The 22,232-nt window shown below is 57.2% G+C and overlaps 4 protein-coding genes across 9 annotated transcripts; 1 reads left to right on the forward strand and 3 right to left on the reverse strand.

Moving 5' to 3' along the window:
* Window positions 1-62: 62 nt before the first annotated feature.
* LOC308517700 (sulfotransferase 1A1-like) lies at window positions 63-7,400 on the reverse strand. 2 transcript variants are annotated; one of them, XM_081088973.1, is made up of 8 exons: window positions 6,431-7,400; window positions 2,736-2,918; window positions 2,508-2,633; window positions 2,322-2,419; window positions 1,213-1,339; window positions 1,023-1,117; window positions 397-577; window positions 63-262 (listed from the first exon to the last, which is right to left on the reverse strand). In XM_081088973.1, exons 2-8 carry the CDS (start codon window positions 2,881-2,883, stop codon window positions 150-152), a joined length of 888 nt encoding a protein of 295 aa, XP_080945099.1. In that variant the 5' UTR covers window positions 2,884-2,918; window positions 6,431-7,400; the 3' UTR covers window positions 63-149. The 2 variants fall into 2 exon arrangements, with proteins under 2 accessions (XP_080945099.1, XP_080945100.1); XM_081088974.1 differs by lacking the exons at window positions 1,023-1,117; window positions 6,431-7,400 and having other exon boundaries at window positions 72-262; window positions 397-596; window positions 1,185-1,339; window positions 2,736-4,276.
* Window positions 7,401-7,635: 235 nt separating this feature from the next.
* Window positions 7,636-10,924, reverse strand: SLX1A (SLX1 homolog A, structure-specific endonuclease subunit; the record flags this gene model as incomplete). 3 transcript variants are annotated; one of them, XM_081088964.1, is made up of 6 exons in its annotated part: window positions 7,636-7,776; window positions 7,849-7,936; window positions 8,087-8,214; window positions 9,759-10,097; window positions 10,193-10,244; window positions 10,737-10,924. In XM_081088964.1, 6 exons carry the CDS (start codon window positions 10,922-10,924, stop codon window positions 7,747-7,749), a joined length of 825 nt encoding a protein of 274 aa, XP_080945090.1. In that variant the 3' UTR covers window positions 7,636-7,746. The 3 variants fall into 3 exon arrangements, 1 of the variants encoding a protein (XP_080945090.1); XR_013995864.1 differs by having other exon boundaries at window positions 7,646-7,776; window positions 7,849-7,989; XR_013995865.1 differs by having other exon boundaries at window positions 7,646-7,776; window positions 7,849-7,996.
* Window positions 10,925-11,268: 344 nt separating this feature from the next.
* On the forward strand, window positions 11,269-12,024 carry BOLA2B (bolA family member 2B). The gene is made up of 3 exons (XM_081088988.1): window positions 11,269-11,407; window positions 11,496-11,593; window positions 11,881-12,024. Exons 1-3 carry the CDS (start codon window positions 11,345-11,347, stop codon window positions 11,978-11,980), a joined length of 261 nt encoding a protein of 86 aa, XP_080945114.1. The 5' UTR covers window positions 11,269-11,344; the 3' UTR covers window positions 11,981-12,024.
* A 2,465-nt stretch (window positions 12,025-14,489) lies between these two features.
* Window positions 14,490-20,414, reverse strand: CORO1A (coronin 1A). Of its 3 annotated transcripts, none has more exons than XM_081089352.1 (11): window positions 20,324-20,414; window positions 18,160-18,358; window positions 16,720-16,842; window positions 16,500-16,629; window positions 16,233-16,417; window positions 15,987-16,106; window positions 15,681-15,785; window positions 15,426-15,571; window positions 15,252-15,309; window positions 14,930-15,145; window positions 14,490-14,706 (listed from the first exon to the last, which is right to left on the reverse strand). In XM_081089352.1, exons 2-11 carry the CDS (start codon window positions 18,355-18,357, stop codon window positions 14,602-14,604), a joined length of 1,386 nt encoding a protein of 461 aa, XP_080945478.1. In that variant the 5' UTR covers window position 18,358; window positions 20,324-20,414; the 3' UTR covers window positions 14,490-14,601. The 3 variants fall into 3 exon arrangements, with proteins under 3 accessions (XP_080945478.1, XP_080945480.1, XP_080945479.1); XM_081089354.1 differs by lacking the exon at window positions 20,324-20,414 and adding an exon at window positions 19,914-20,102; XM_081089353.1 differs by lacking the exon at window positions 20,324-20,414 and adding an exon at window positions 18,832-18,954.
* Window positions 20,415-22,232: the final 1,818 nt, after the last annotated feature.

Genomic DNA, 22,232 nt, shown 5'->3' on the forward strand with positions numbered 1-22,232 from the left:
GTCCCCGCGGGCAGTTACTCTCTCTCTCAGCTCAGGTCTGCTTTTCTTCCAACAGGCACACTCCATGCAACACAAGCTGTACTTTATTCTTGAGGCCCCTGTCGGGCCACTCGCACACACTCCCTGGGGAGCGGTCCCATGAACACCACTCACAGCTCTGTGTGGAACTTGAGGTCGCAGCCTGCCATCTTCTCAGCGTAGTGGGCATCAAAGCGCTCATTCTGGGCCACAGTGAACATGGTTTTCCAGTCCCCCGTGATGCCTGGGGAGGGAGGCGGGGTTGGAAGGAGGGAGGCTAGAGGTCCTGGCCAAAGCAGAGGCCCCAAGTGGCCCAGGGCCAGCTCTAGCCGCTGCTCCCGCCCTCCCTCCCCAGCGCCCCTCCTGGTGGGCACTCACCTTTCCTCATGAAGGCGGAAATGTTGTGGTCCATGAGCTCCACGGGTATGGTGCTGTAGTTAGCCATGGGGTTCTTCTTCATCTCCTTGAACGATGTGTGCCGCACAATGTGATCCACGGTCTCCTCTGACAGGGAGCGGCCCACGAACTCCAGAATCTTCCGAATCTCCCTTTTGGGGTCCTGGAGCAGCAGGGGGTGGCTCTTCAGTGGAGGCTTGGGTTGTGCGTTGAACAAACCAAAGGGAGGCCCCACCCTACCGTCATGGCCACTTCCGACCCTGCTCCGGGACTCTGGTCCTTTGTACTCTGGCACTCCTGGGGCAAAATTAATTGCCTTCTGCCCTGTGATCTGTTAAGAAGCTGTATCTGGCTCCTTAGGGTGAGGGCACGGACAGCCCTCTGTCCTTGCTGGGCCCAGGGAGACGCAGTAGCAGTAAATGGGTGATCAGTGACTGCACTTGGCACTGACTCAGGCGCTAGGAGATAAGAGCTGTACGGAGTGTGCTGCCCAAGGAGCAGGGAAGGTGAGGTGGGCCTAGGACCCAGGTAGGGTCTGCCATAGGGAAGCAGGGCTTAGAAGGTCTTGGGACTCGCCCCTGTGCAGGGACGTGGTAGCGGGGTCTCACCTCCTGCATGTCCTCATAGAAGAGGTAGAGAACAGGGTGTGTGCGCCTCAGCTCCCACCACTCCCGCACGTGCTGGTACCAGGACCCATAGGACACTGGGGAAAGGGCAGGGGGCACGGACAGAGGTTGGTATTCGTTCCAGCTGGCTGCCCCTCAGCTCACCCCCTCCTTCCTCCAGAGTCAGGCCCACCTTCCCCAGCCATGAACTTCTCCAGGAAGCTCTCCCAGGTGCCAGGCTCAGGGTACAGCTTGGACATACGGTAAAAGTGGTAATAGGAGACGGCCACATCCTTGGCATTCCGGGCAACGTAGATCACCTGGAGAGGCAGAAGACACCCCAGCCCGCACCGCACCGTCACCGCACAGCACAGCAGGCACTAGAGCAGCCGTGGGCAAACTACGGCCCGTGGGCCTGATCCGGCCCGTTTGAAATGAATAAAACTAAAAAAAAAAAGACCGTACCCTTTTATGTAATGATGTTTTTTTTCTTGTTTTTGTTTTTTGTTTTTTTGTTTTTATATTTTATTGATTTTTTACAGAGAGGAAGGGAGAGGGATAGAGAGAGTTAGAAACATCAATGAGAGAGAAACATCGACCAGCTGCCTCCTGCACACCCCCGACTGGGGATGTGCCCGCAACCAAGGTACATGCCCTTGACCAGAATCGAACCTGGGACCCTTCAGTCCGCAGGCCGACGCTCTATCCACTGAGCCAAACCAGTCAGGGCTATGCAATGATGTTTACTTTGAATTTATATTAGTTCACACAAACACTCCATCCATGCTTTTATTCGGGCCCTCCAGTCCAGTTTAAGAATCCATTGTGGCCCTCGAGTCAAAAAGTTTGCCCACCCCTGCACTAGAGGTTCTTTAAGCATCACATCCCACCCTCACAGCCTCCCTGCAAGGGAGGTTCTCCCTTGGTCTGGCCAAGAGGGAAACAGGCTTAGAGGCTGCCTTGCGTGTGACTGAGCTGGGATTTGAAGCCTGCTCTGATGCCAGAGTCCTGGCTGGTTCCAGGAACTGTATTTTATGCTCATCCAGTCTTCTCAGGGCCACTGTTCCGATTTGGAACAAGGCGTGCAGAATTCCCTCCGCCCTCCTCCACAGGCCTGTGAGCACCGAGGCCTGGGAAGTCTCGCTGTCACTGGCCATCTGACCCTCCGGAGCATGAGGTTGAGGACTTCTCCCCGTTTAAGATGCGACCAGGCTTGAGGAAGTGAGAAAACCTTCCTAGAAGATGGGGCCAAAGCTGGGTTGACCCCAGCTGCCTTTTTCTCTAGCTTCCATTGCCACTCACCTTGACCTTCTGGTCCAGCAGGGCCTGTGGGAGCAGAGCCAGGGGCAAGTGTGTCTTGAGGAGCCGTGGGGCTGGTGTATCTTTCAGAACCTCCATACCTAAGCCATGGATAGGAAAGGTCCAGTGAGCTGGAGCCCAGGTCCTCCCTCCCTCCACCTCACTGGCCTCCAGCACCCCACCACACACCTGTGGGACACCCTGGACCCTTGAACTCAAGGAAGGGTACCCGGGTTAAGATGGAAGCCCTCTGACACTTCTCCAAGTCGCCATCCTGGTAGATCATGTCCAGGATCTCACTCACCCAGGTGGTGCCTGGAGAGGAAAATGGGAGGTAAGCGGGGCTGAGGGCACACCCCTGCTGGCCCGAGGTGGGGACTGCAGCCCAGGAGAGGGTGGGTGGTCCTCATCACCTACCAGATTTGGGGTAGGTGCTGATGAGTAGGTCATCGGGCCTGGGTTGTAAGCTCTGCAGTGGCCCAATTGCCTCTGCAAAGTACTTGATGAGAGGCACCCCCTTCACATACTTCAGTGGCGGGCGGGAGGTGTCCTGGACCAGCTCCATGCTGCCGAGTCAGGGCCGGAGTGGGGCCAACCTCCCTTAACAACATCACAACAATGTCTTCTGTTTAATTGCTTTAAGGTAAGGAAACAGGCTGAGCAACTTGCCTACACTCAGAGCCAGTGAGTGCTGGGCTGGATTCCGGCCGGGCCTAACACAGTGGGGCCACAACTCTGGAGGCACCTTGGATTTACCCGCAGAACTTTTAAAAATCCCAATGCCTGCCCAGCTAGAGTGGCTCACTGGTTGAGCATCTATCCATGAACCAGGAGGTCAAGGTTCCATTACCCGTCAAGGTACATGCCTGGGTTGCCAGCTCAATCCCCAGTAAGCGGCGTGCAAGAGTCAGTCAACCAATGATTCTCTCATCATTGATGCCTCTATCTCTCCCTCTCTGTCCTCGCTCTAAAATCAATTTTAAAAATATTTATTTTAAAATCCCAGTGCCTGGGCCACACCCCAAGTTAATTAAATTGCTCTGGTGGGACCCAGGTTCCTGGGTTTTGGAAGCTGACCAGGAGATTCCAGTGTGCACCTGAGAAAACTCCTACTCTGGGGCCTGCCAAGTGTTTCCTTTCAGTACTTGCTGCTGCAGCTCTGGATCTGATCCCAGTGGGCTCCTCCCCATCCTTCCCTCCTTGAGCTCCCTCAGCCCTCACGTACAGAAACCTCCCCAAAGCCAGCTGGGCCTGTGACCCAACTTGCTCAACCACTCTCCATCTTGGCTCAGAGAGAAACACAGCTGTAGGGCACGGCTAAAGGGTTAAGCCTTGGACTGACCTGTTGACAAACCCACAAACAAGTCCCAGCTTAGAGGGCACAGCCCTCTTAGCATAATTAAGCTTGACCTTATGATGCTCCCTAGATCCTATCTGGGTAATGGGCGGCAGGACTTGGAGCAAGTGTTGCCAGAACAAGTGAAACTCACAGGAACATTGTAACCATGCAGAACACCAACTAGTTTTCCCCTGGCTGTAGAATGAAGGCTCAGCCTGCGGCTGGATCTCTGTGTGGCCTCAGCCGGACACAGGAGAGCCACTAGACCCAGCTTATTCTCCTTGTCTGTCTTTTCTTTAATCCCTAGCCGCCCCGCCTCAGGCTCACCGAACCCTTGGCCGCGCTGGCCCAGCACACGTGGCGCCCAACGTGGGGCCTGAGTTCAGGGGAACTATATTTGTCAGGTGAAAGGACGCTCCAGTGAAGCACGTGCAGAAAACAAGAAGGAAAGTAAGGAGCGAAGTTTAGTAATAACTAGGTGTCAAACATGGGAAATTCAGGATCACAGGAAAAGGATTTATACGTATCCATGCTTAAGGTTATGCTCCAAGCAAGGGGCTGTTCTGTGAGGTATCAACAGCTTTTCGATTTGTTGGATTTTCTAAGTAAAACCTGCCCATGGTTTCCTGGGGAAGGAAAGGTAAATGTAGAGAAATGGGAGAAGGCAGGAAAACAACTTAGAGATCATTATATAGTTGAAGGTTCGGGAAAATTCCTCTTTCTACTTTCAGTCTGTGGTCCCTGATTCGGGACTACCTAGAGCCCACTCCTGAAAGGGAATGGATGAATGTGGCAGGGGAACCGAGACGGAGAGTGGAAGGTTACCAGAGGCTTAACATTGTTGCAAAGGCTTGTCTCTCACCTGGAGACTACTTATTGTGGAAGTATTTTATTCGTGTTGGTGCCGACATTGGACCAGCCTACGTTCAAGGAGCTGCCTCATTAAAGGAGATGTTACTCGCTGGTCAGCAGAAAAGGAAAGGGGGATGCTTTAACTATGGCAAACTAGGGCATTTTGCTAAAAACTGTAATGCTAGAAATGGAAGTCAACAGGCTACAGGGAGTGAAAACAAGCAGCCTGGACTATGTCCAAGATGCAGGAAAAGAAAGCATTGGGCAAATGAATGCCGCTCCAAGACGGATGTTGATAACTCAATCACCCCCTAGGCAGGGAAACTTTAAGCAGGGCCAGCCCCGGCCCCACCAAACAGTAGGGGTCTTATCCTTAACCCCACTGCAGCCTTTCCAGCCGGCTCAGTAAGCCTTCACCATGCCACCCCGGGAAGCACAGGATTGGCAAGTTCTTCCTGGGGTGATAGATCAGGACTCAGGCAATAGCAGAAAGAGCCAATCCTACTCTTAAAATGCAACTATAAAAACAAAAAAACGGGGAGAAGAATGTTAGTGTTAAATTTTTTGAATTACAATGCAGAGAGTTGTACAGCGGCCGAAAGGCATTGGGCCTCCTGTACAATAGCCGCTGCTGGGTTAGCCTGGTGGAAGGATACACAAACCAGACAAGAGTTTTACCAGATCTAGTAATGCTGTGGGGAAGAGGTTGTGTTTTATATCTTCCAGAAGGAGCAGTGCAGCCAATTTGGGACCAGAGCATTACATGCGTCACCACAATGGACCCAGAGAAGCTCCTTGTCCCATCGTTCAAAAGACTGAGAGTTGCCCCAATGACAGCAATACAGAAAAGGAAGATGACGAAGACTATGCAAGGGATCGAGGTGCCAACATGGGGTCAGCTGAAGAAGTTAAGGACTGAGGCCCAGCAGATGGTAGAAAAGCAAGAAGTGGAAGCTACTCCCTTAACCATGTTTCTGGCTTTGTTGGCATTCGTTAGCTCCCAGTCTTGCACAGCCAAGTCCAAGGACTCTGAGTAAATCAACAAAAGAAACTTTCATTTAGTAGAAAAATGTTACTGTAGTTTGATTTCTCTATTATTGCTGTGCTGCACTGGCATTATTTTGTTAATAGCCAGGGCTTTGTTCTTGATGTTTAAGTTTTAAAATGTTAACATGTCTGTAGTTTGGGTTTTGCATTGGCATTGTTTTGTTATTGTTTTAATAGCCAGAGTTTTGTTCTTGATGTTTATGTTTTTCATTATAGTAGCTTAAAAATAAGTAAGAGTGAGATGTAGGAAGCGGCTATAGAGTTAAGCCTCAGACTGACCTGTTAGCAAAGCCACAAACAAGTCCCAGCTTAGAGGGCACAGCCCTCTTAGCATAATTAAGCTTGACTTTATGATGCTCTCTAGATCCTATCTGGGTGGCTAATGGGCTGCAGGAAGTGTAGCAAGTGCTGTCAAAACAAGTGAAACTCACAAGAACATTATAACTATGGAGACCACTACCTTGTTTACCTCTGGCTACCTGGATCTCTCTATGTGGCCTCAGCCAGGCACATAAGATCCACCTAGACCCAGCTTATTCTCTTTGTCTGTCTTTTCTTTAATCCTTTGCTGCCCCCCCCCCCCTTTCAGGCTCACCGAACCCTTGGCTGTGCTGTCCTGGCACACACAGCCAATTGAGCAACAGCTTCTTTTGGGAGCCATTCTGGTGTGATGAGCAAAGCATGCCTCAGCAAAAGAGGGAAGAGAGAAGAGGGACGGGTTTCAGGCCAGACTGGAGATGGTATCAGAATGAGCTGGGATTTCCATGGGGAAAGGGCAGGGTCAGTAGAGGCAGGAATGGAGAGATCAAGCAGTGAGAGCGAACAGTGCAGAGTGTGGGAGGTCTGGCCCAGCCCACCCCATGCTAGCACTCACCTGACCTCTCCAGACCTTGGCCTTGTGGCTCTGTTGTGCCGTCACATAGGTGAGTGCAGAACTGCAGAGAGCTGCAGGTTTTATAAGTCCAAACTGGGAGGGATTTGGAGCCACCACTGGGCCTTGGCTGTCTTGCAGGAATGGGTGGGGTTTGAGATGGGGTTTGGGGTGGGAGGGCCCCTCTCTGCTCCCCTCATTAGCACCCCCGCTGAAGCCAAGATTAGACTGGCCTGAAACCCAAGATGTGGGTTTAGTGTGCAGAAAATAAAAGACAGAAGCAACACCAAAGGGCCTAATATTTTGGTTTTTTGAGCTGTAATCCCAGCTTCTGGCTTGTACTCCAAACTCCAGCTCTGCAGGAGCCAACAGCTTTTTCTAATAAACTCGATCTCCAGAGGACAGAGGAGTGGACGGGAAAGGTGGCCCCAGGCCAGTCTGAGGACCAAAGGTTCAGGTCAGGGGCAGCCCACAAGCCCCAGGCAGCCCAGGCTGGAGTGATGTGGGTGGGTGGGTGGGTGACGGGGCTTGGGGCAGGGCACTGCTCAGCAGGCTCTCCTTGAGGCAGCATAGGATGGGAAAGAGCAAGAACACTGGAGGCTCATAACCCTGGGAGTGACCCCATTCCACGGTTCCCGTGGGACCTCACTTGGGTGGTGGGAGAACAGCCCCCAGAAGGTGCTTTTCCTCCCCTGGGTTAGAAGGGGGCTTGTCCTTTGTCCTTACTGTTTGGATTAAAGTCCAAAGTCCATCTGGGCACTGGAGGCGGGTGAGCTATGAGTCAGGGTGTGAGTCTCCAGGCCATCAAGAATGTGACCTCAGCCCAGCAGGTGTGGCTCAGTGGTTGAGCGATGACCCAAGAACCAGGTCAGGGTTCGATTCCCAGTCAGGGCACATGCCTGGGTTGTGGGCTCAATCCCCACTAGGGGCCCTGCAGGAGGCAGCCCATCAATGATTCTCTCTCATCATTGCTATTTCTCTTTCTCCCTTCCTTCTCTGAAATCAATAGAAATACATATATATTTTTTAAATCAAAAGGAACTGTGATCTCAGAGGCAGGCCAGGGGAAAGCTGAGGCAGAAGGGCCTCCAGCAGAGGAGAGGCTGGTCCATCTGGGGTCAGTGGCCCCTCCCCCAGCCTCTCATCTCCTCGGGCCCCAGTGACTGGCAGGGCCTTTGCCCCCTAACTCCACACACACCCCAGCAAATACTGGAAGATGCCCTTAACTCAGACTTTTTATTGTACTCAAGTAAAAACTGCCCAGACCCGAAGGCAGAGGCACGGGTAAGGAATGGGTGGAGGGCTGGGGGTGCTGACGGTCAGATCTCCAGCATGTCTGTCCAGTGTTCCTGTGGAGACAAAAAGGGTGGTCAGAGGCAGCCCAGGGGATAGGCTGGAGCAGGGTCCAAAACACCTCTCACCTCTTCTGATTCCAAGTTCTCCTCTTCCTCCTCGGAGCCCATCCGGCACAGCCGGATCAGGTCTCCCCACAGCAGTGAGTTCTTGCAGCTACCGAGGGGTGCAGTTGGTAGGAGACAGTCAGATCACAAGCCTCCTTCAGCCTAGGCCCTGGGTGCCAAGATGAGGACTCAGATGCCCTGGGCCTAGGCAGTGCCTTCACAGAGGTAACCCGGGCTGGGGGAGGGATGCTGGACTCACCCAGGGCATCGGCCCTCTAGGGGCAGAAGCTGCCCGGGCTCCTCCTGCAGGAACTCGTCTGCCAGGCAGGTCATGTGGGCCCTTAGGGAGCAGCCAGGGTGGGGGCAACACAGGGGGCCTTCTTCATCCTGTCCCAGGGGGCAGGCAGGGAAGGGAGAAAAGGGAGTAGTGATGTCACTAACACTCAAAGAATTTCTATGGACCAGACACTGTTCCAGGGGCTTTACATCACCTATGAGGCACATACTACTCCTATCTGTATATTGTAGATGAGGACACAGGTGTGGAGGAGTTCTAATGCTTGCTCACAGGGACTAAGCTGGCCAGTTCTCTCTGAGTATTAGTGATTCTACAACAGCACGGCCACTGCAGCTAGACCTAGAGTTCCTTACAGGCTACGTGATCTCCGTGGCTAATCTCTGAGTGGCAAGTACAGTCACGTGCCGAGTCAACGATTTGGTCAAGGACCCACATAGGTGACGTACGTCTAGCAAATAGCCTAGATGTGTAGTAGGCTACACCATCTAGGTGTGCGTACGTGCACTCTGTGATGTTCGAACGGTATAAGTATTCCCCTAATTTAGCGACATGTAAGGTATGCAGTTTACTTACATTTAATGTGAGTGAAAGTCAGACCTGTCATCTCAGTTAATATACTAAATATTTATTTGCCACCTGCTCTGTATCACACCCTTCTACAGTACTAAATAAGAACCACCCTTGTGGAGTGTAGTATGGGGGTGAGGGGGGTGAGACTGATAATAAAATAAAATAATAGTTGACCCCTGAAGAACACAGGTTTGAACGGGGTGGTCCATTTACACACAGATTTTTTCCCCCAATAAACAGTGGGCCCTCCATATCCCTGGGTTTTGCATCTGCAGATGCAACCAAACACAGATTACAAAACAGTATTTTTGGTCCAGGGCTGGGAATCCACAGATGCAGAGGGCTGGCTGTTTGCACTGTGCTATACCATTTTATATGAGACTTGAAAATCCAAGGAGGTGGGAAGGTCCTGGAAACAATCCCCAATGGATACCGAAGCGGGGCTGTTGGGGGAAGTAATAAGGTATATGTGGCTTTTTGACTGCATGGGTTCAGCACCCCTACTCCTCATATTGTTCAAGTCAACTGTACATGATGTTAGACAATAAGTGTTAAGCCTTTAAAAAAAAAAAAAAAAAAAAAAAAGGAGCCCTGACGGTGTGACTCAGTTGGTTGAGCATTGTCCCTGCACCCAGAGGCTGCTGTTTGGACTCTGGTCATGGCACATGCCTGGGTTACCAGGTTGATTCCCACTAGGGGGCGTGCAGGAAGCAGCCTAGGAATGTTTCTCCCTCTCCCTTCCTCTCTAAAATCAATACAAACATGTTTTTTAAAAAGGAAAGCAGTACCGAGAAAGTTGCACTTTGAGAGAGAGCCAAGGAAGACCTCACGGAAAAGAGGTGGCATTTCATCAAGACCGAAGGTCTAGGGAGGAACTTTCCCGTGAAAGAAAGGCAAAGGTCCGGGCAGGAATGGCCGCAAGTACTATGGTCCCCATTTTAGAGATGGAAGCAAGGCGGGCAGAGGCTGTCGGTGGGCGGCGCCATCCTCCAGTACACAGCCTGGTCCTCAGTCGTCTGAACTCCAGACCTGCCCCAATCTGGAGCCCAGGTGAGCCTCTCACCTGAAGCGCGCGCGCGCACAGGGTGCAGGGGGCCTCCGCGTCCTGGTGCGGCTCGGGCTCGGTGTCAGCAAAGGGACGGGCCGGACGCTTGGGGGCCAGCATCCGCGGCGGCGGAGGCCCGAAGGCTACCGGCACGTGAGGCGGGGGTGGCGGGCAGAGGTCCTGGCGGAAGTCGGCGCGCAGCCAGCGCAGGGTGAGCGGGAGGCGCGCCCAGGGCGGCGCGCGCAGCATGTGCGCCAGCACCCGCAGGTGGAACGCGAAGGCGGCCTCGCTGCGCAGGCGTGGTGCCACGTGCGCCAGGCGGCGCGAGGCCTGCGGGTGCTGCCAGGCCCACTCGAACTGCGGGCGGGAGGGAGGGAGGGAGGACTTCAGGGCCGCCCCGGGAGGGCCCCGCGCCCCAGCCCATCTTCCTGCCACCCCGTCTCCTTCCTTACCCGAAGGGCGGCCACGGCGGAAGGGAAGCCGTGCACTATGAGCACCATCTCCCTGGGGAAGAGAACGAGGCCGTGGCCCGTGAAAAGCCCCGGCCCCCGCCCCACCCCCGCTCCACCCGTGCCAAGCCCAATCCCCTCGCCACGGGTCGCCTTCAGTCCTGCCAAGGAGTGGAGCCCTCACCGCGGGCGTCAAGCCTCGTCCACGAGGCGCTGCCCTCCTTAGAGGCCGCCCCTCACACCGGCCTCCTCGGCTCCGCCCCCGGTCACAGGGGCTTAACTGCCTTCCCAGGTTCTAGCTTCCATCCCAGCCCGGCTCACCAACCCCTGTCGCGGGGCCACGCCTAAACCATCAGTCCCCTTCCTAACATCCTAGTCCCACAGGCTCCTCCTCCCCGCAGGCCCCGCCCCGGAGACGGGCCACCCACCTCACCAGCCGCCCCAAGGCCCGGTTCTCAGCGCCACGCCGGCCCCGCCCCCTGTCACTGACTCTGCCCGGGCCCGCCGCCTCCCCGAAGCCCTCCTCTTGCGTGGCCACCCCTCTTACCAGGGCCCGCGCCCGCTGGTCCGCCAGGCCCCGCCTTTTCTGCGGCCTCCGTTGTGCTGCTGCACCCGACGAGCCGGGTTGACGGTGAACCCCACGTAGACGCGGCCCCGGTGCCGAGGGTTCAGGCAATAGAGCAGGTAGACGCCCAAGAAGCACCCGGGCCTCGCCGCGCCCCCCTCGGGGCCCATCAGGACGTGGGGGTTGGTTGCTGTGGCCTCTGAGTCGGGGAGGGTTGGGCTGCCAGGGCCGCGATACACTAGTCTGGGGAAAGCCCTTGGTGGCGGCTGCAGCAGCGCGGGTTCGGGCACCCTCTCCTGGCTGGAGCCCGGAGTCCAAACCCGCCGCCGAACCTCGGGCGGCGGCACCAATGAGCGTCGGCGGGGGCGGAGCCCGGCCGTGCGCAGGCTCTGATTGGCTGGCGGGCGGCAGGCGCGGAACGCGGGCGGTTGGAAACTGGGTTTCCGTGAGGGCGGAAGTGCTGGGCTTCGGCGCCTCAGTAAGGGCGGAAGTAGAGGCCTCAGCAGAAGTGGCAGCAGTGAGGGTGGAAGCAGCGCGACCCGCGTGGGATCGGGGGTTCTGCCCGCGCCGGGCCGCCCACGCCGGCCGCCATGGAACTCAGCGCCGAGCACCTGCGGGAGAAGCTGCGGCGGGACCTGCAGGCAGAGCACGTGGTGAGCTGCGCGGCCCGGACCTGCCCGGCGAGGGCAGAAGGCTTGTGGGTGGGCGGCCTGGCCCCATCCCCATGGTTCTGCCCCGTAGGAGGTGGAGGACACGACTCCCAACCGTTGCGCGTCCAGCTTCCGGGTCCTGGTGGTGTCGGCCAAGTTCGAGGGGAAGCCGCTGCTCCAGAGACACCGGTGAGGCCCGAGGCCCGGGCACCCCTCGCTCAGCGCTGTCCCGGCCCCACGGCCCCCGGAACCCCGCAACCAACTCCCTGCCCCGGCAGTGCGGCCCCGCCCTGTGGGCTACAGCCCCAAGGACCTCGCCTTCTCGGCCCCGCTGGGGGTATTGAGGCTTGGGCCCCCTACCGCTCCTGTCCCAGGCCCTGGGCGCCACAACCTGGGGACACCTCCAGCCTCCTGGGTCACCCCAGCTGCGAGGACCGACTTAGGCTCTGGGTTTCCGAACCACGTCTCTCCCGCAGGCTGGTGAACGCGTGTCTAGCAGAAGAGCTCCCGCACATCCATGCCTTTGAGCAGAAAACCCTGACCCCAGAGCAGTGGGCCCGTGAGCGGCAGAAGTAAGAGACCAGCACCTGCACAGCCATTAAATTAGGAATCAGGGCCAGCTTCTGTGTCGCTGTGTTGTGTGTGGGAGGGGCACTGGGGCTGTCTGGTCTAGAGCCTGGCTTCTCCCTGCCCTGGCACTCTTCGCTGTCTCCTCATTGTTTTAACTTGGGCAGGTCCCTCTCCGCCCAAAGGCCTCTGTGTCCCCACTTATGAAGTGAAAGTTCAGTCCTTGAAATCCCTTTCGGGACAGGCCTCCCAGGCCTTTTCTTTAATTTTTCGAAGAGTCCTACTAACCAACCACCTATTTGTGGACCATTGCTGGGTGTTCCTGCCCTCTGCCAGCCTTCAAGATGCACAGATGAGCCCTGGCTCGTGTGGTTCGATGGTTAGAGCATGGGCCTGCAAACCAGTGGGTCCTGGGTTCAATTCCCGATCAAGGGCATGTACCTGGGTTGCAGGTTTGATCCCCACCTCGGTCTGGGTTCAGGAGGCAACTAATTAATGTGTTTCTCCTACATCTATGTCCCTTTCTTCCCTCTCCCGAGCCCTTCCACTCTCTAATCAATGACAAAAAAATCCTTGGGTGAAGATTAACAACAAAAATGCACAGATGAGAAAGTGCTCGGAGTTTCAGGGTGCTGGCCAATTTAACCTTTCCCTCTCACCAACATCACCCCATGTCATAAGCATAATCGAGGATTCCACACGTCCCCTGCAGGTTCCCACAGGGACATGGTACCCCAGCAAGGGCTCTTCAGCAGCTGGGATGCTGATGTTTTCTGACTCGCTGGAGAAGGTCCAATGACCTTTTAGCCCTGGGCTTGGTGTGGCCACACCCCCTTGAGAGGACCATGTGGTTTTCTGTTTTCTTTAATATTTTTATTGATTTTAGAGAGGAAGGGAGAGAGAAACATCAATAATGAGAAAGAATCATTGATCCATTGCCTCCTACACGTCCCCTCCCCCCACTGGGGATCGAGCCCACAACCTGGACATGTGCCCTGACTGGGAATCAAACCGTGACCTCCTGGTTCGTAGGTCAACACTCAGCCACTGAGCCACACTGGCCAGGCACCATGTCGTTTTCAAGAATGGAGGTGTGGGCAGAGGATATGAATAGGGGTAGAACAGGAAAATAAAGCCAACCAGAGCCACAAAATAGGGACAGGTGATGCCTCTCGTATCAGCTTGAACACAAGTACCAGGATTGGTAAGGCCTTGCACGTGAAGTCCCTGAGACCTAGTGGGGCCAGGGCTCTTTGGGAGTATGGATTACAGATGTCAGCCATTCCACCCACTCTGTTCCCCTGTGTTTTCAAGGCCAGTGTCTTGGCCCCTAAATTATCTCCCCTCCTCCTCCACCCCCATCTCCTCTTGTTCTGGAGAATGGGTTGGAAACCTGGAAGTCGGGGTGATGCCAGGTGAAACCTTCTGGGCTCCCAGATTCTTTCCTGGGCTGTTTTTCAATTCTCCTGGGCCAGGAGGACAGCTAGTGACAAGCCATTCAGAAGGGCCTGTCCCCACTGTACAGGAGAGGCTCAGAGAAGGCACCTCACCTTCCATAGGCCCAGAGTTCAGATTTCTGGATTCTGTCACACCCCTGATTGGGTCCACCACTGTGTTCACAGGGTTGTGGGATCCCTCCCCATTTTATTGGAAAGAAGTAACTTGCCCAGAGTAACGGCTTGCTTAGAGGGTGAGACCAAAATGGGCAGACAGGGACAATCTTACGGCTGCCTCACCGCTCTGCCCAGGTGGTTTTCTCTGGCATGCTGAAGAGGGAGAAGGGGCAGCAGATGGGCACCGAGTCCTCACTGCCCCTGTGTGGTATGAACCAAACTGCTGTGGCCAGGACACCTACTCCTCATAGCCTGTGTCCCAACTCAGGGGTCACCTGCTAAGGTGGGTGTCAAACCCACTCCCAAGCCCCCACTTGATGGAGCCTGACAGGTTATTCAGGTCCCTGCCTCACAGGCCAGGCCCAGGCGAGACCCACAGTAAGGGCTCGAGAGGCAGCAGCCCTGCACAGGAAGGCTCCAAACTAGGCGGGGAGACAAGTCATGACTCAGGACCTGCCCTTCAACTACTCGGTGCCTCAGTTTCCTCGCCTGTAAACTAGGGTTGGGCCTGGGCTTTAGTTCTAAGCTTTCTCCTTACAAAAGGACCCCTCGGGCCTACAGTTTGAAAGAGGTCCTGTAGGAGCTAGTTGTTTCATTTCCCCACAAGCAACAGTGTTGTTAGTGCGTTACATGTAACCTGATGTGGTTAACTAGAAAAGGCAGCTTTGGGGTAAACGTGGGAGTTACTGAAGCCCCGGGCTAGGGCCTTGAGTAGCTCACACCTGCCAGCTGCAAAACACCCCCAAACCACACCAGAATGGGCTGCTCCCCCCACCAGACCTGTGGTTTACTCCAGAGCATTTGGAAGCATCCCTCAGCCCCTGCCATGGGCCAATCCCATCAAGGCTTCTGAGGGGGGAGTTCAGACTCAGCACTCAGGCGCACAGTCATCAGAGTCTGAGAGGTACCAGAAAATAAAGCCATTTTATTTTATCTGCCACTGTGGCCTAAGGAGTGGGAGGAAAGGGGGGGCGGGGGAGGCGACGCGGTGGGCCCCAGCTGAAGGCCCCGGAGTCTCTACTTGGCCAGGACTGTCTCCTCCAGCCTATCCAGGCGCTTCTGGAGCTCCTGCACCGTGGCCTGGAGCTTCCTCACCTCCTCCTCCAGCCGGGACACGACGTCCTGGAGGACCCAGCGCTGTGTTAGGCCCGCTCCACCCTGGACTCCCCTTACCCTGGCCGAGAGCCCCAGAGCTTGGGCCCTCTGTCTCTCAGCCAGTTGCTGCCCAGAGAGCTGCAGGCCTACAAGCCTGAAAGCTGCATTCTGAGGCCTCAGGATTACCCACTGGCAGCCCCTCCCTACCCTGTCTTCCCACCCTGGCTCCAGCCTCCCATCCGCCTCTCACCGAGCTTGGAGTGCCACTGGCCTCTGGTGCTGTCTTCCTGCGCCCAGTGTCCAGGCCCCGGTTGACCCTCAGCTCCCGGCTCTTTGAGGGCACGTAGCCATCCTTGAGGGAAATGAGGAGGGGCCCAGCATCCCGACCCCCCAGCCACTCCTCGGCCGTGAGGGCAGCGTCAGGCCCTGCAGTGGGCGGATACAGGTCCTCCTGGAACAGGTCCGACTGTGGGCAAGACCAAGGCTGGTTAAGAGCGTGCTTAGGCCACACCACCACCCTGCAGCTCTGCAAGGTGTACCCGGCCCAGAGCCCAGGGAGGGTATGGCATCACCTTTCTAGGCACTGTCATGGCGATGGGCTCACACTTGCGCTCATGCAGCTTGTAGAACCTGTGGAAACAGGAAGGTGAGCAGCGCCCGCAGCACAGCGGGGCTGAGACTGAAGGTCAGCCTGAGATCAGCGCTGCCCAAGGAGCATGCTCAGGTCAGGGTCAGGGAACAGTCACCTGGCGATCTCACACTTGTTCACCTCCAGGCCGCGTTTGGGCATGTAGCCCATGCCACGCTGGGACTCCTTGGAGCTGAACATGGAGAGATAGTGCAGGAACGGGGCCTCGGAAGTGATCTCGAAGTACCGGATGGAGCTGTCACCCTGCGGGTGGAGGGTACGAGGGGAGATCAGCACCGACAGGGGCCTGCCGCCGTGCTCCTTCCCGGCCCTCTGCCCACCGCCCTCCCCTGCCCCCGCCCCACTGGGCCACCTTGCCACAGAGGTAGACGATGTTGGTGTCGGGGTCAAAGAAGGGCAGCAGGACGCCGCTGCTCGTGTCCAGCTCCTGCAGGGACAGCGGCTCCTCCAGCTGCTTCTGTGGAGACGGGTGGGAGAGAACAATGAGCTGGGCCACGTCGGGCCCCGGGCGGAGCCCTTCACTGGGCAGTCACCGGGTGGGGGTGACCCTTACAGACCAGCCAGTGGAAACCCCCAGCGCAGGCGGGTAAACGGGCCGTGGACATAGGGCGTGGGCTGGGCAAGGCCGGGACTAAGCCTCCAGATCCTCTGCGCTCACCGTGTCCCACAGCGCCACCTGCCGCTCGCTCATGCGGCTGAAGCCCGTGGTCAGGATCTTCCCGTCCGACACGAACACGGCTCGCACCGGCCGGGTCCCCTCGTGAGGACGGTCCTTCTCCTGGGAGGGAAGGGATGTGGTCGGCCAGGCAGGGGCAAGAGAGGACCGCATCTAGCACCCCGGCTGTGGTGGGTAGGAGGGGTGAAGGTCCCTGGGTCAAGGGTCACACAGTTCATTGCAACTCACAGCTACGACAGTGCCTTTGCGGGGCTCGATGAGGCGCACGCGCTTGTCGCGGCACGAGGTGCAGATGAGGGCGCCGTCCCGGCTCCAGTCCACGCTGTAGATGGTGTCCGGGTGCACATCCGCGCCCAGCGTCAGCACTGCCGCCCCGGTGCCCACGTCCCACACCAGGATCACGTTGTCACAACCTGGGCAATGCCCCCTGTGTCAGAGCCATGAGCCGCCCCCTCGCTGTCAGAGGCCAGACCCCCCGCCCCTCCCCCCAGGCACCTGCACTGAGCAGCACATTCTGGGCTGTGGGGTGCCAGGCAATGATGCCCACGCGCTTGGTGTGGCCCTCCAGGGTGACGACAGGCTCCCGCATGGGCAGCACCAGGCCCCCATCGGGGATCTCCCATACCTGCAGAGAAGGGGCACGTGAGTCGGGCACTCCACATGTCAGATCCTGTCCTGGGGCCCCCTCCTCACCGGTAACCCCACCACCACTCACCATGACTGTGCAATCTTCTGAGCCACTGGCAATGACGTTGTCATTGTGCGGGCACCAGGCGATGTCCAGCACGGGGGCTGTGTGGCCACAGACCGTGGGCACATTCTTGTCCACGCGTCCAGTCTAGAGGGCACAGCAGGGCGTCAGGGAGGTGCTTTTGCCCTCCAAGCCCAATCCAACCTCCCCACAGCCCTTCCGAGAGGCACAGAGGGCAAGGCCGCAGGAGCCCGGGAGGCGGAGCAGGCCAAGGGCGGCAGGAGTTGGTCCCCTGTTTGCCAGAGGCCAGAGTTGTCAGGGCAACTCAGAAGGGCCGGCCCGCAGGGCCACAGGAAGCACAGTTTGGGGTGTGGGGCTGGTCCTGCCTGCTGTCAGATCCTGGCAGATTCCTCCACCTCTATCTCAGTTTCTCATTTGTGCCCTGAGGGCCCCCGCCCCCACCCCACATCCCTGAGTGAGGCTTCCAGGCACACAGGCCAAGGCCGGGGACAGGGGTGGGGAAGAGGGCGTCCATTGCATTGGGCTGAGCGTTCCCCAGGCAAGTGTGTGAGAATGGTGGGGCTGTGGGCATGGGCCCTTCTAGGAGAGGGACCGGGAAGTCATAACGGCCCCCAGACAGGAGCAGAGGTTTGGAAATGGCCACTTCCGGGGACAGCTGTGCAGAAGGGCTTCCTGCGTGAAGAGCAGGCCCGGCTCTCACCCTGACAACCACTTCCTCTTCTCTTTGCTTCCATCGGCCCTTTTTTGGTAACAACTTAGGGCCCATCTCCCCTTCCTGCATCACCCGGTAGAGCACAGCAGTGTGCTGGGAGTCGGGGTCAGCAGACAGCAGGGCGGGGGACAGGAGAGGGCCCTCTATATCATCCCTGCCCGGGGGCTGGGGCCTGAACTTGCTGGGTCCCCAAGGGCTCTGACAGGCCCAGACGTGGAGTGCCCCCAACTCTAAGAGCACTGCTGGGCCTGCCCAGACCCCAGCCCATCCGTCTCTGTGCTCCTGGGGGAGAAGGCCCCAGGCTGAGACTTGGGAGACCCTGTCTCAGGACTCACTGTCTGATCCTTCTCATGCTCTGAGACTTAATTTCCATTCCTTTTTTAAAATATATTTTTATTGATTTCAGAGAGGAAGGGAGAGGGAAAAACATCAATGATGAGAGAGAACCATTGATTGGCTGCTTTCTGCACACCCCCTACTGGGACTGAGCCCCAACTCGGGCATGTGCCCTTGACTGGAATCCAACTTGGGACCCTTCAGTCCACAGGCCGACGTTCTATCCACTGAGCCAAACCAGCCAGGGCTCAATTTCCATTTAAGAGCTGGCAAAAGCTTAAAGCTCATTTAGCCCAGCTCAGTTTTACTGATGACAACACTGTGGCCCAGGGAAGCTTGGTGACAGTCACCTAATCAGGACCACTCAGGGGGCCACTGGATGGCCAGATGCTCACCTTGCCCAGGGGTAGCACCAAGAAGGCCCCTCCCCCGCTGGCTTCACAGATCAGGGCCACAAACTTGGGGTTGACAGCGCAGAAGCCACTGTCCCAGGTGGTCTGTGACACGCGTACATCCTCATAGCACTGGTCGGCCTTGGCCGGTTGTCCAAACACGTGGCGGAACTTGCTGGAGCGGACCACCTGGCGGCTCATTCTAGGGGAGGCAGGAGACGGGGGGCGGGGGGAGACAGAGGTTCAGAACTTTTCTCCCTTCAGGCCAACTGTGACCTACAGTCCCTGTCTCCCCCAGGAACCCCTCAGCCTGACATTTAAGGTCGCAGCTAACTTCCCCAGCAGCAACATCCGGGACTCCCCGCCCTGGCTCTGGGTAACTGACATCCTGCTACCCTCGCACTCCCAGCTTCTGCACCCCTCTCCCAGCTAACCTGCAAGGCCCACCTTCTCCACACCCCTCGGCTCTTGCTTCTGCAGCCCCGAGCCAGGGCCTTGCAGCAGAGCCGGCTGGGGGCAGCACCTACTGCGCTTTGTCAGGGACTGGCTGATGGACAGAGCCGCTCTCCCATGGCTCACACGGGGGGCTCCAGCGCAGACAGTGTGGAGAGGGTTTCTCTCAGCCTCAGCATCCAGCCCGCACGCCCCTCACACCCACAGGGGGAGCCTCCTCGCCTCCTGGCACAGCGTGGACAACGGAGGGACAGGCACAGGGGCCTGCCCAGGAGCCAGCTCTCCGCTCTCCAGTGTCAGGATGGCTTCCCCAGCAGGCCTCTGGGCACCACAAATGGGCAGATGGCCTGTGTCTGGGTTTCTCCTCCTCCCACTCCTCTGCCTCTCGCCTCCACTTCAGCAGGTGCCCCGGTGCCATCTCCCCCGCACCCCTCCAAACACACACGCACACGCACACACACGCACACTGGAACTCCACACAAGAAGGGAGAGGCGGCCGACTTCTCTGAGGTCCAGCTGGGATGGTTTCCCCCGTTGGCTGGGCAGAGAGCAAGTGAAGCGGAGGGGACCGCCTCTGGCTCCCCAGGTACCAGAATGGGGTTCCTGGGGAGGATGGGGGCCGTGCTGCCTGCTGGGAGGGCCTCTAGCTGCTCCCCAGCTTCTCCAGGTGCCCCACTCTGGGCCTGGTCCTTCTCTGCGGCTCAGCACCCTCGCCCACCCCGTGCCTCCCCGGAGGCTGTAGTGCGCAGCGTGTCTGAGGGTGTGAGAAGCAGGCTGGGGCAGGGGTCAGTCCAGGTGAGAAGCCTGGGTTTGGGGAGCAGGAACCCCCAAACCGGAGGTCGGAGGACAGGAAGCCATCGCCCCACCCTGCCTCCTCCCCCACCGCAGGTACCAGGCCCAGAAACCGCGGAAAGGGGAACTTGGTCTTTTCTTGTTTTGCTCGCAACCCCTTCCTGTCTCCCAGCTCAGAGCAGCTGCTCGCTCACCCCACCCTGCCCCCACCCCACCCAAAGGCTCCCTTTCTGGGGAGAGCCGGGGCCCCCCACGTGTCCTGACCCCCCACGTTCATCTCGGCCGCCGTGGCCCCTCGCCCTCGCCTCCCCGCGGAGCTCCGGGGCCCACAGATGGACCCTCCCACGCGCACCCACGCCCGCAGGCGCGTCCCTCCCGCAGGGCTCGGTCCCCATCTCAGCGCCAGCGCCCAGTCCGTCCGCCCCCACAGCGGCGGTGCCAGGCGCCCGCCGCCCCACAGGTGGCCGGGACCGCGATGCCCAGCCCCTCCCGGGCCAGGCCCGCAGGCTTACCTGCTGCGGAGACCTCCCCGGCGGAGGCGGGCGAGAGGGAGGAGGAAGCGCTGGGGAGCCGGAGACGGCCCGCCGAGGATGCTCTTGTCAAGACAATGAATGAGAAGCCGGCCGCCCGCCTCCTTAGGGTGGCAGCGCCCCTTTGGGCGGAGCTCCGGCAGGACCGGCCCTCCCTCCGCGAGCGCCGCCCCGCCCGCCGCGCCCGCCGCGCCCGTCGCTGCCAGCTCCCAGCCTGACAAGCTCATCCGCACTTTTTAATGTCAAAATGCGCACACACTCCGCTCCTTCCGCCCCTCCAGCCTTCTCCCGGCCGCCTCGCCGGCCCTCCCTGTGTGCGGGCCCCACGCCACCCCGCCGCCCCGCCGCGGGGACCGGCGGAGCCCGGCCGAGGAGGGGGGCCCCGCGCCCACCTGCGCCGGCGGCCGGGCTTGTCCAGGCTCCTGCGCTTACAAACGGGTGGCCCTGCAGGAGCCGCATGTCTCCGTGGACGAGCACTCTGCTCTGCCTGCCGGGGGGCGGGGGGGGGGGGGGCAAATGAAATAATTTGGCACAGGAGCCCCTCCTTGTGCAGGGCTAACCGGTGAAGAGCCGCTCCTGCCCAGGGGGCGCTCAGGCTACTGGAAGGAGAGGAGCAACTAGCCCCAAGGGAGCCAGGCGGGCAGAAGCCTGGACTTCGGACTCGGAGGAAGGGGGCCTGGTCCCATCCTTGGCCTCAGAGGCCACGTCCCGAGGGCAAGGAAGGCCTGCTCCCGCATCAGAGGCTTCATGAGTCTGACTCCCACTGTCACCCCTGCTGAGTGACCTTGGGCAGGTTGCCTAACCTCTCTGGGCCTCTATAACAGAGTAATACTCACCTCATGAGATCACGGGGACAGGAAGCCTTATGCGTCCCATGTGGAGCGGGCAAGTGCTTACTAAATGTTCCTGTTATCACTATTGCTGTGTACAGGGTATTGGACCAGGAGCTGCAAGGACGAGAAAGAGCCAACAGGCCTGACGGCAGAAGGTCTTGCAGGCCGAGGGGCAGCCTGAGCAGAGGTCCCAGAACATGAATGTCAAGGGGTGGATTCAAATCCTGCCGCCGCCACTGACGGGCTTTTTTCACTAGTATAATGTTTTGAGATTCATCTATGTTACTGCATGTCCGATAGGAATTTTTATTTCACCTACGCACAATACCATTATGTAATAGACAAATATACCTTTAAAAATTAGTGATGATTTCTTCACATCATCTAATACCCAAGTCATGTGCAAATTTCCATGATTGCCTAAAAAAAAGAATCCAGTGGTCAGTCTTAACATCACCAAAAGTAGGACAACCTGACATTATGTGCCTCTGATAAAATGATGCAATAAGCATGCAATAGTACCTTTTAGTGTTATTACCAGAATCACTATCATAAGCATCATCTTGAATGTAACCAAGCCTCCAGATCTAACTACTGGTTTATAGTGAATAAGGAAGATAGAAGGACAGGTTAAATAATACCACAAGGAAGCAATTAGCTAAATCTAGAATGTGGGAAATGTCATAGGACAAATGACCTAGCGTCAACAAATAAATGGCATTAAGAGAAAAAAGGGGGAGATATTAAAAGAGTTTAACAAATATATCAACCAACTGTGAGGTGTAAACCTTCTTTGGATTCTTATTTAAACAAATCAACTGTAAAAGGAGATTTTTAAAATATATATATTTTATTGATTTTTTACAGAGAGGAAGGGAGAGGGATAGCGTTAGAAACATCTATGAGAGAGAAACATCGATCAGCTGCCTCCTGCACACCCCCCACTGGGGATGTGCCCGCCACTACATGCCCTTGCCCGGAATCGAACCTGGGACCCTTCACTCCGCAGGCTGATGCTCTATCCACTGAGCCAAACCGGTTAAGGCTAAAAGGAGATTTTAAAAATTAAGATTGTCACTTACAACCCAGAGTCCTAGCCCCTCGGTGCTGCACTAACATTCGATCACTAAAGAATCTTAAAAGCCCTACGAGGCATTTTATCGTCCCTTTTCACAGACAGCAACATCGAGGCTCAGAGGAGAAAAACAACCTACCCCAGGTTCAAATACAAGTCTGCCTGCCTCTTCAGTCCATTCGGGGGTCCAGGTGACCTCTTGAAGCCGAGGTGTGCACAAAGGTGGAGAGCAGCGGAGGCAGGAGGGCGAACGGGGGCTGAAGCCTCGTAGACAGTCCATAGATGTTAGTGGACTGGATGGGTGATGTTACATGTAAACTGCGTCTTGAATAGGAGTTTGCCAAGCAGAGAAGGGAGGGGAAAGGGAGAGAAGCAATTCAGATAAAGACCACG

Source organism: Myotis nattereri (genome assembly GCF_964212035.1).
Source record: "Myotis nattereri genome assembly, chromosome: 4".
NCBI lineage: Eukaryota > Metazoa > Chordata > Mammalia > Chiroptera > Vespertilionidae > Myotis > Myotis nattereri.

Coding starts and splice junctions, on each gene's coding strand:
- LOC308517700 (XM_081088973.1), bottom strand. CDS start 2,883: ATGGAGCTGGTCCAGGACACCTCCCGCCCGCCACTGAAGTATGTGAAG. Junction 2,420..2,507: donor GGGTCCAGGGTGTCCCACAG/GTGTGTGGTGGG, acceptor TCCATGGCTTAG/GTATGGAGGTTCTGAAAGAT. Junction 578..1,022: donor TCTATGAGGACATGCAGGAG/GTGAGACCCCGC, acceptor CTGCTGCTCCAG/GACCCCAAAAGGGAGATTCG.
- BOLA2B (XM_081088988.1), top strand. CDS start 11,345: ATGGAACTCAGCGCCGAGCACCTGCGGGAGAAGCTGCGGCGGGACCTG. Junction 11,408..11,495: donor ACCTGCAGGCAGAGCACGTG/GTGAGCTGCGCG, acceptor TCTGCCCCGTAG/GAGGTGGAGGACACGACTCC. Junction 11,594..11,880: donor CCGCTGCTCCAGAGACACCG/GTGAGGCCCGAG, acceptor TCTCTCCCGCAG/GCTGGTGAACGCGTGTCTAG.
- CORO1A (XM_081089352.1), bottom strand. CDS start 18,357: ATGAGCCGCCAGGTGGTCCGCTCCAGCAAGTTCCGCCACGTGTTTGGA. Junction 15,786..15,986: donor AGGTGGCGCTGTGGGACACG/GTGAGCGCAGAG, acceptor CCGTCTCCACAG/AAGCAGCTGGAGGAGCCGCT. Junction 15,146..15,251: donor CCATGACAGTGCCTAGAAAG/GTGATGCCATAC, acceptor TCTTGCCCACAG/TCGGACCTGTTCCAGGAGGA.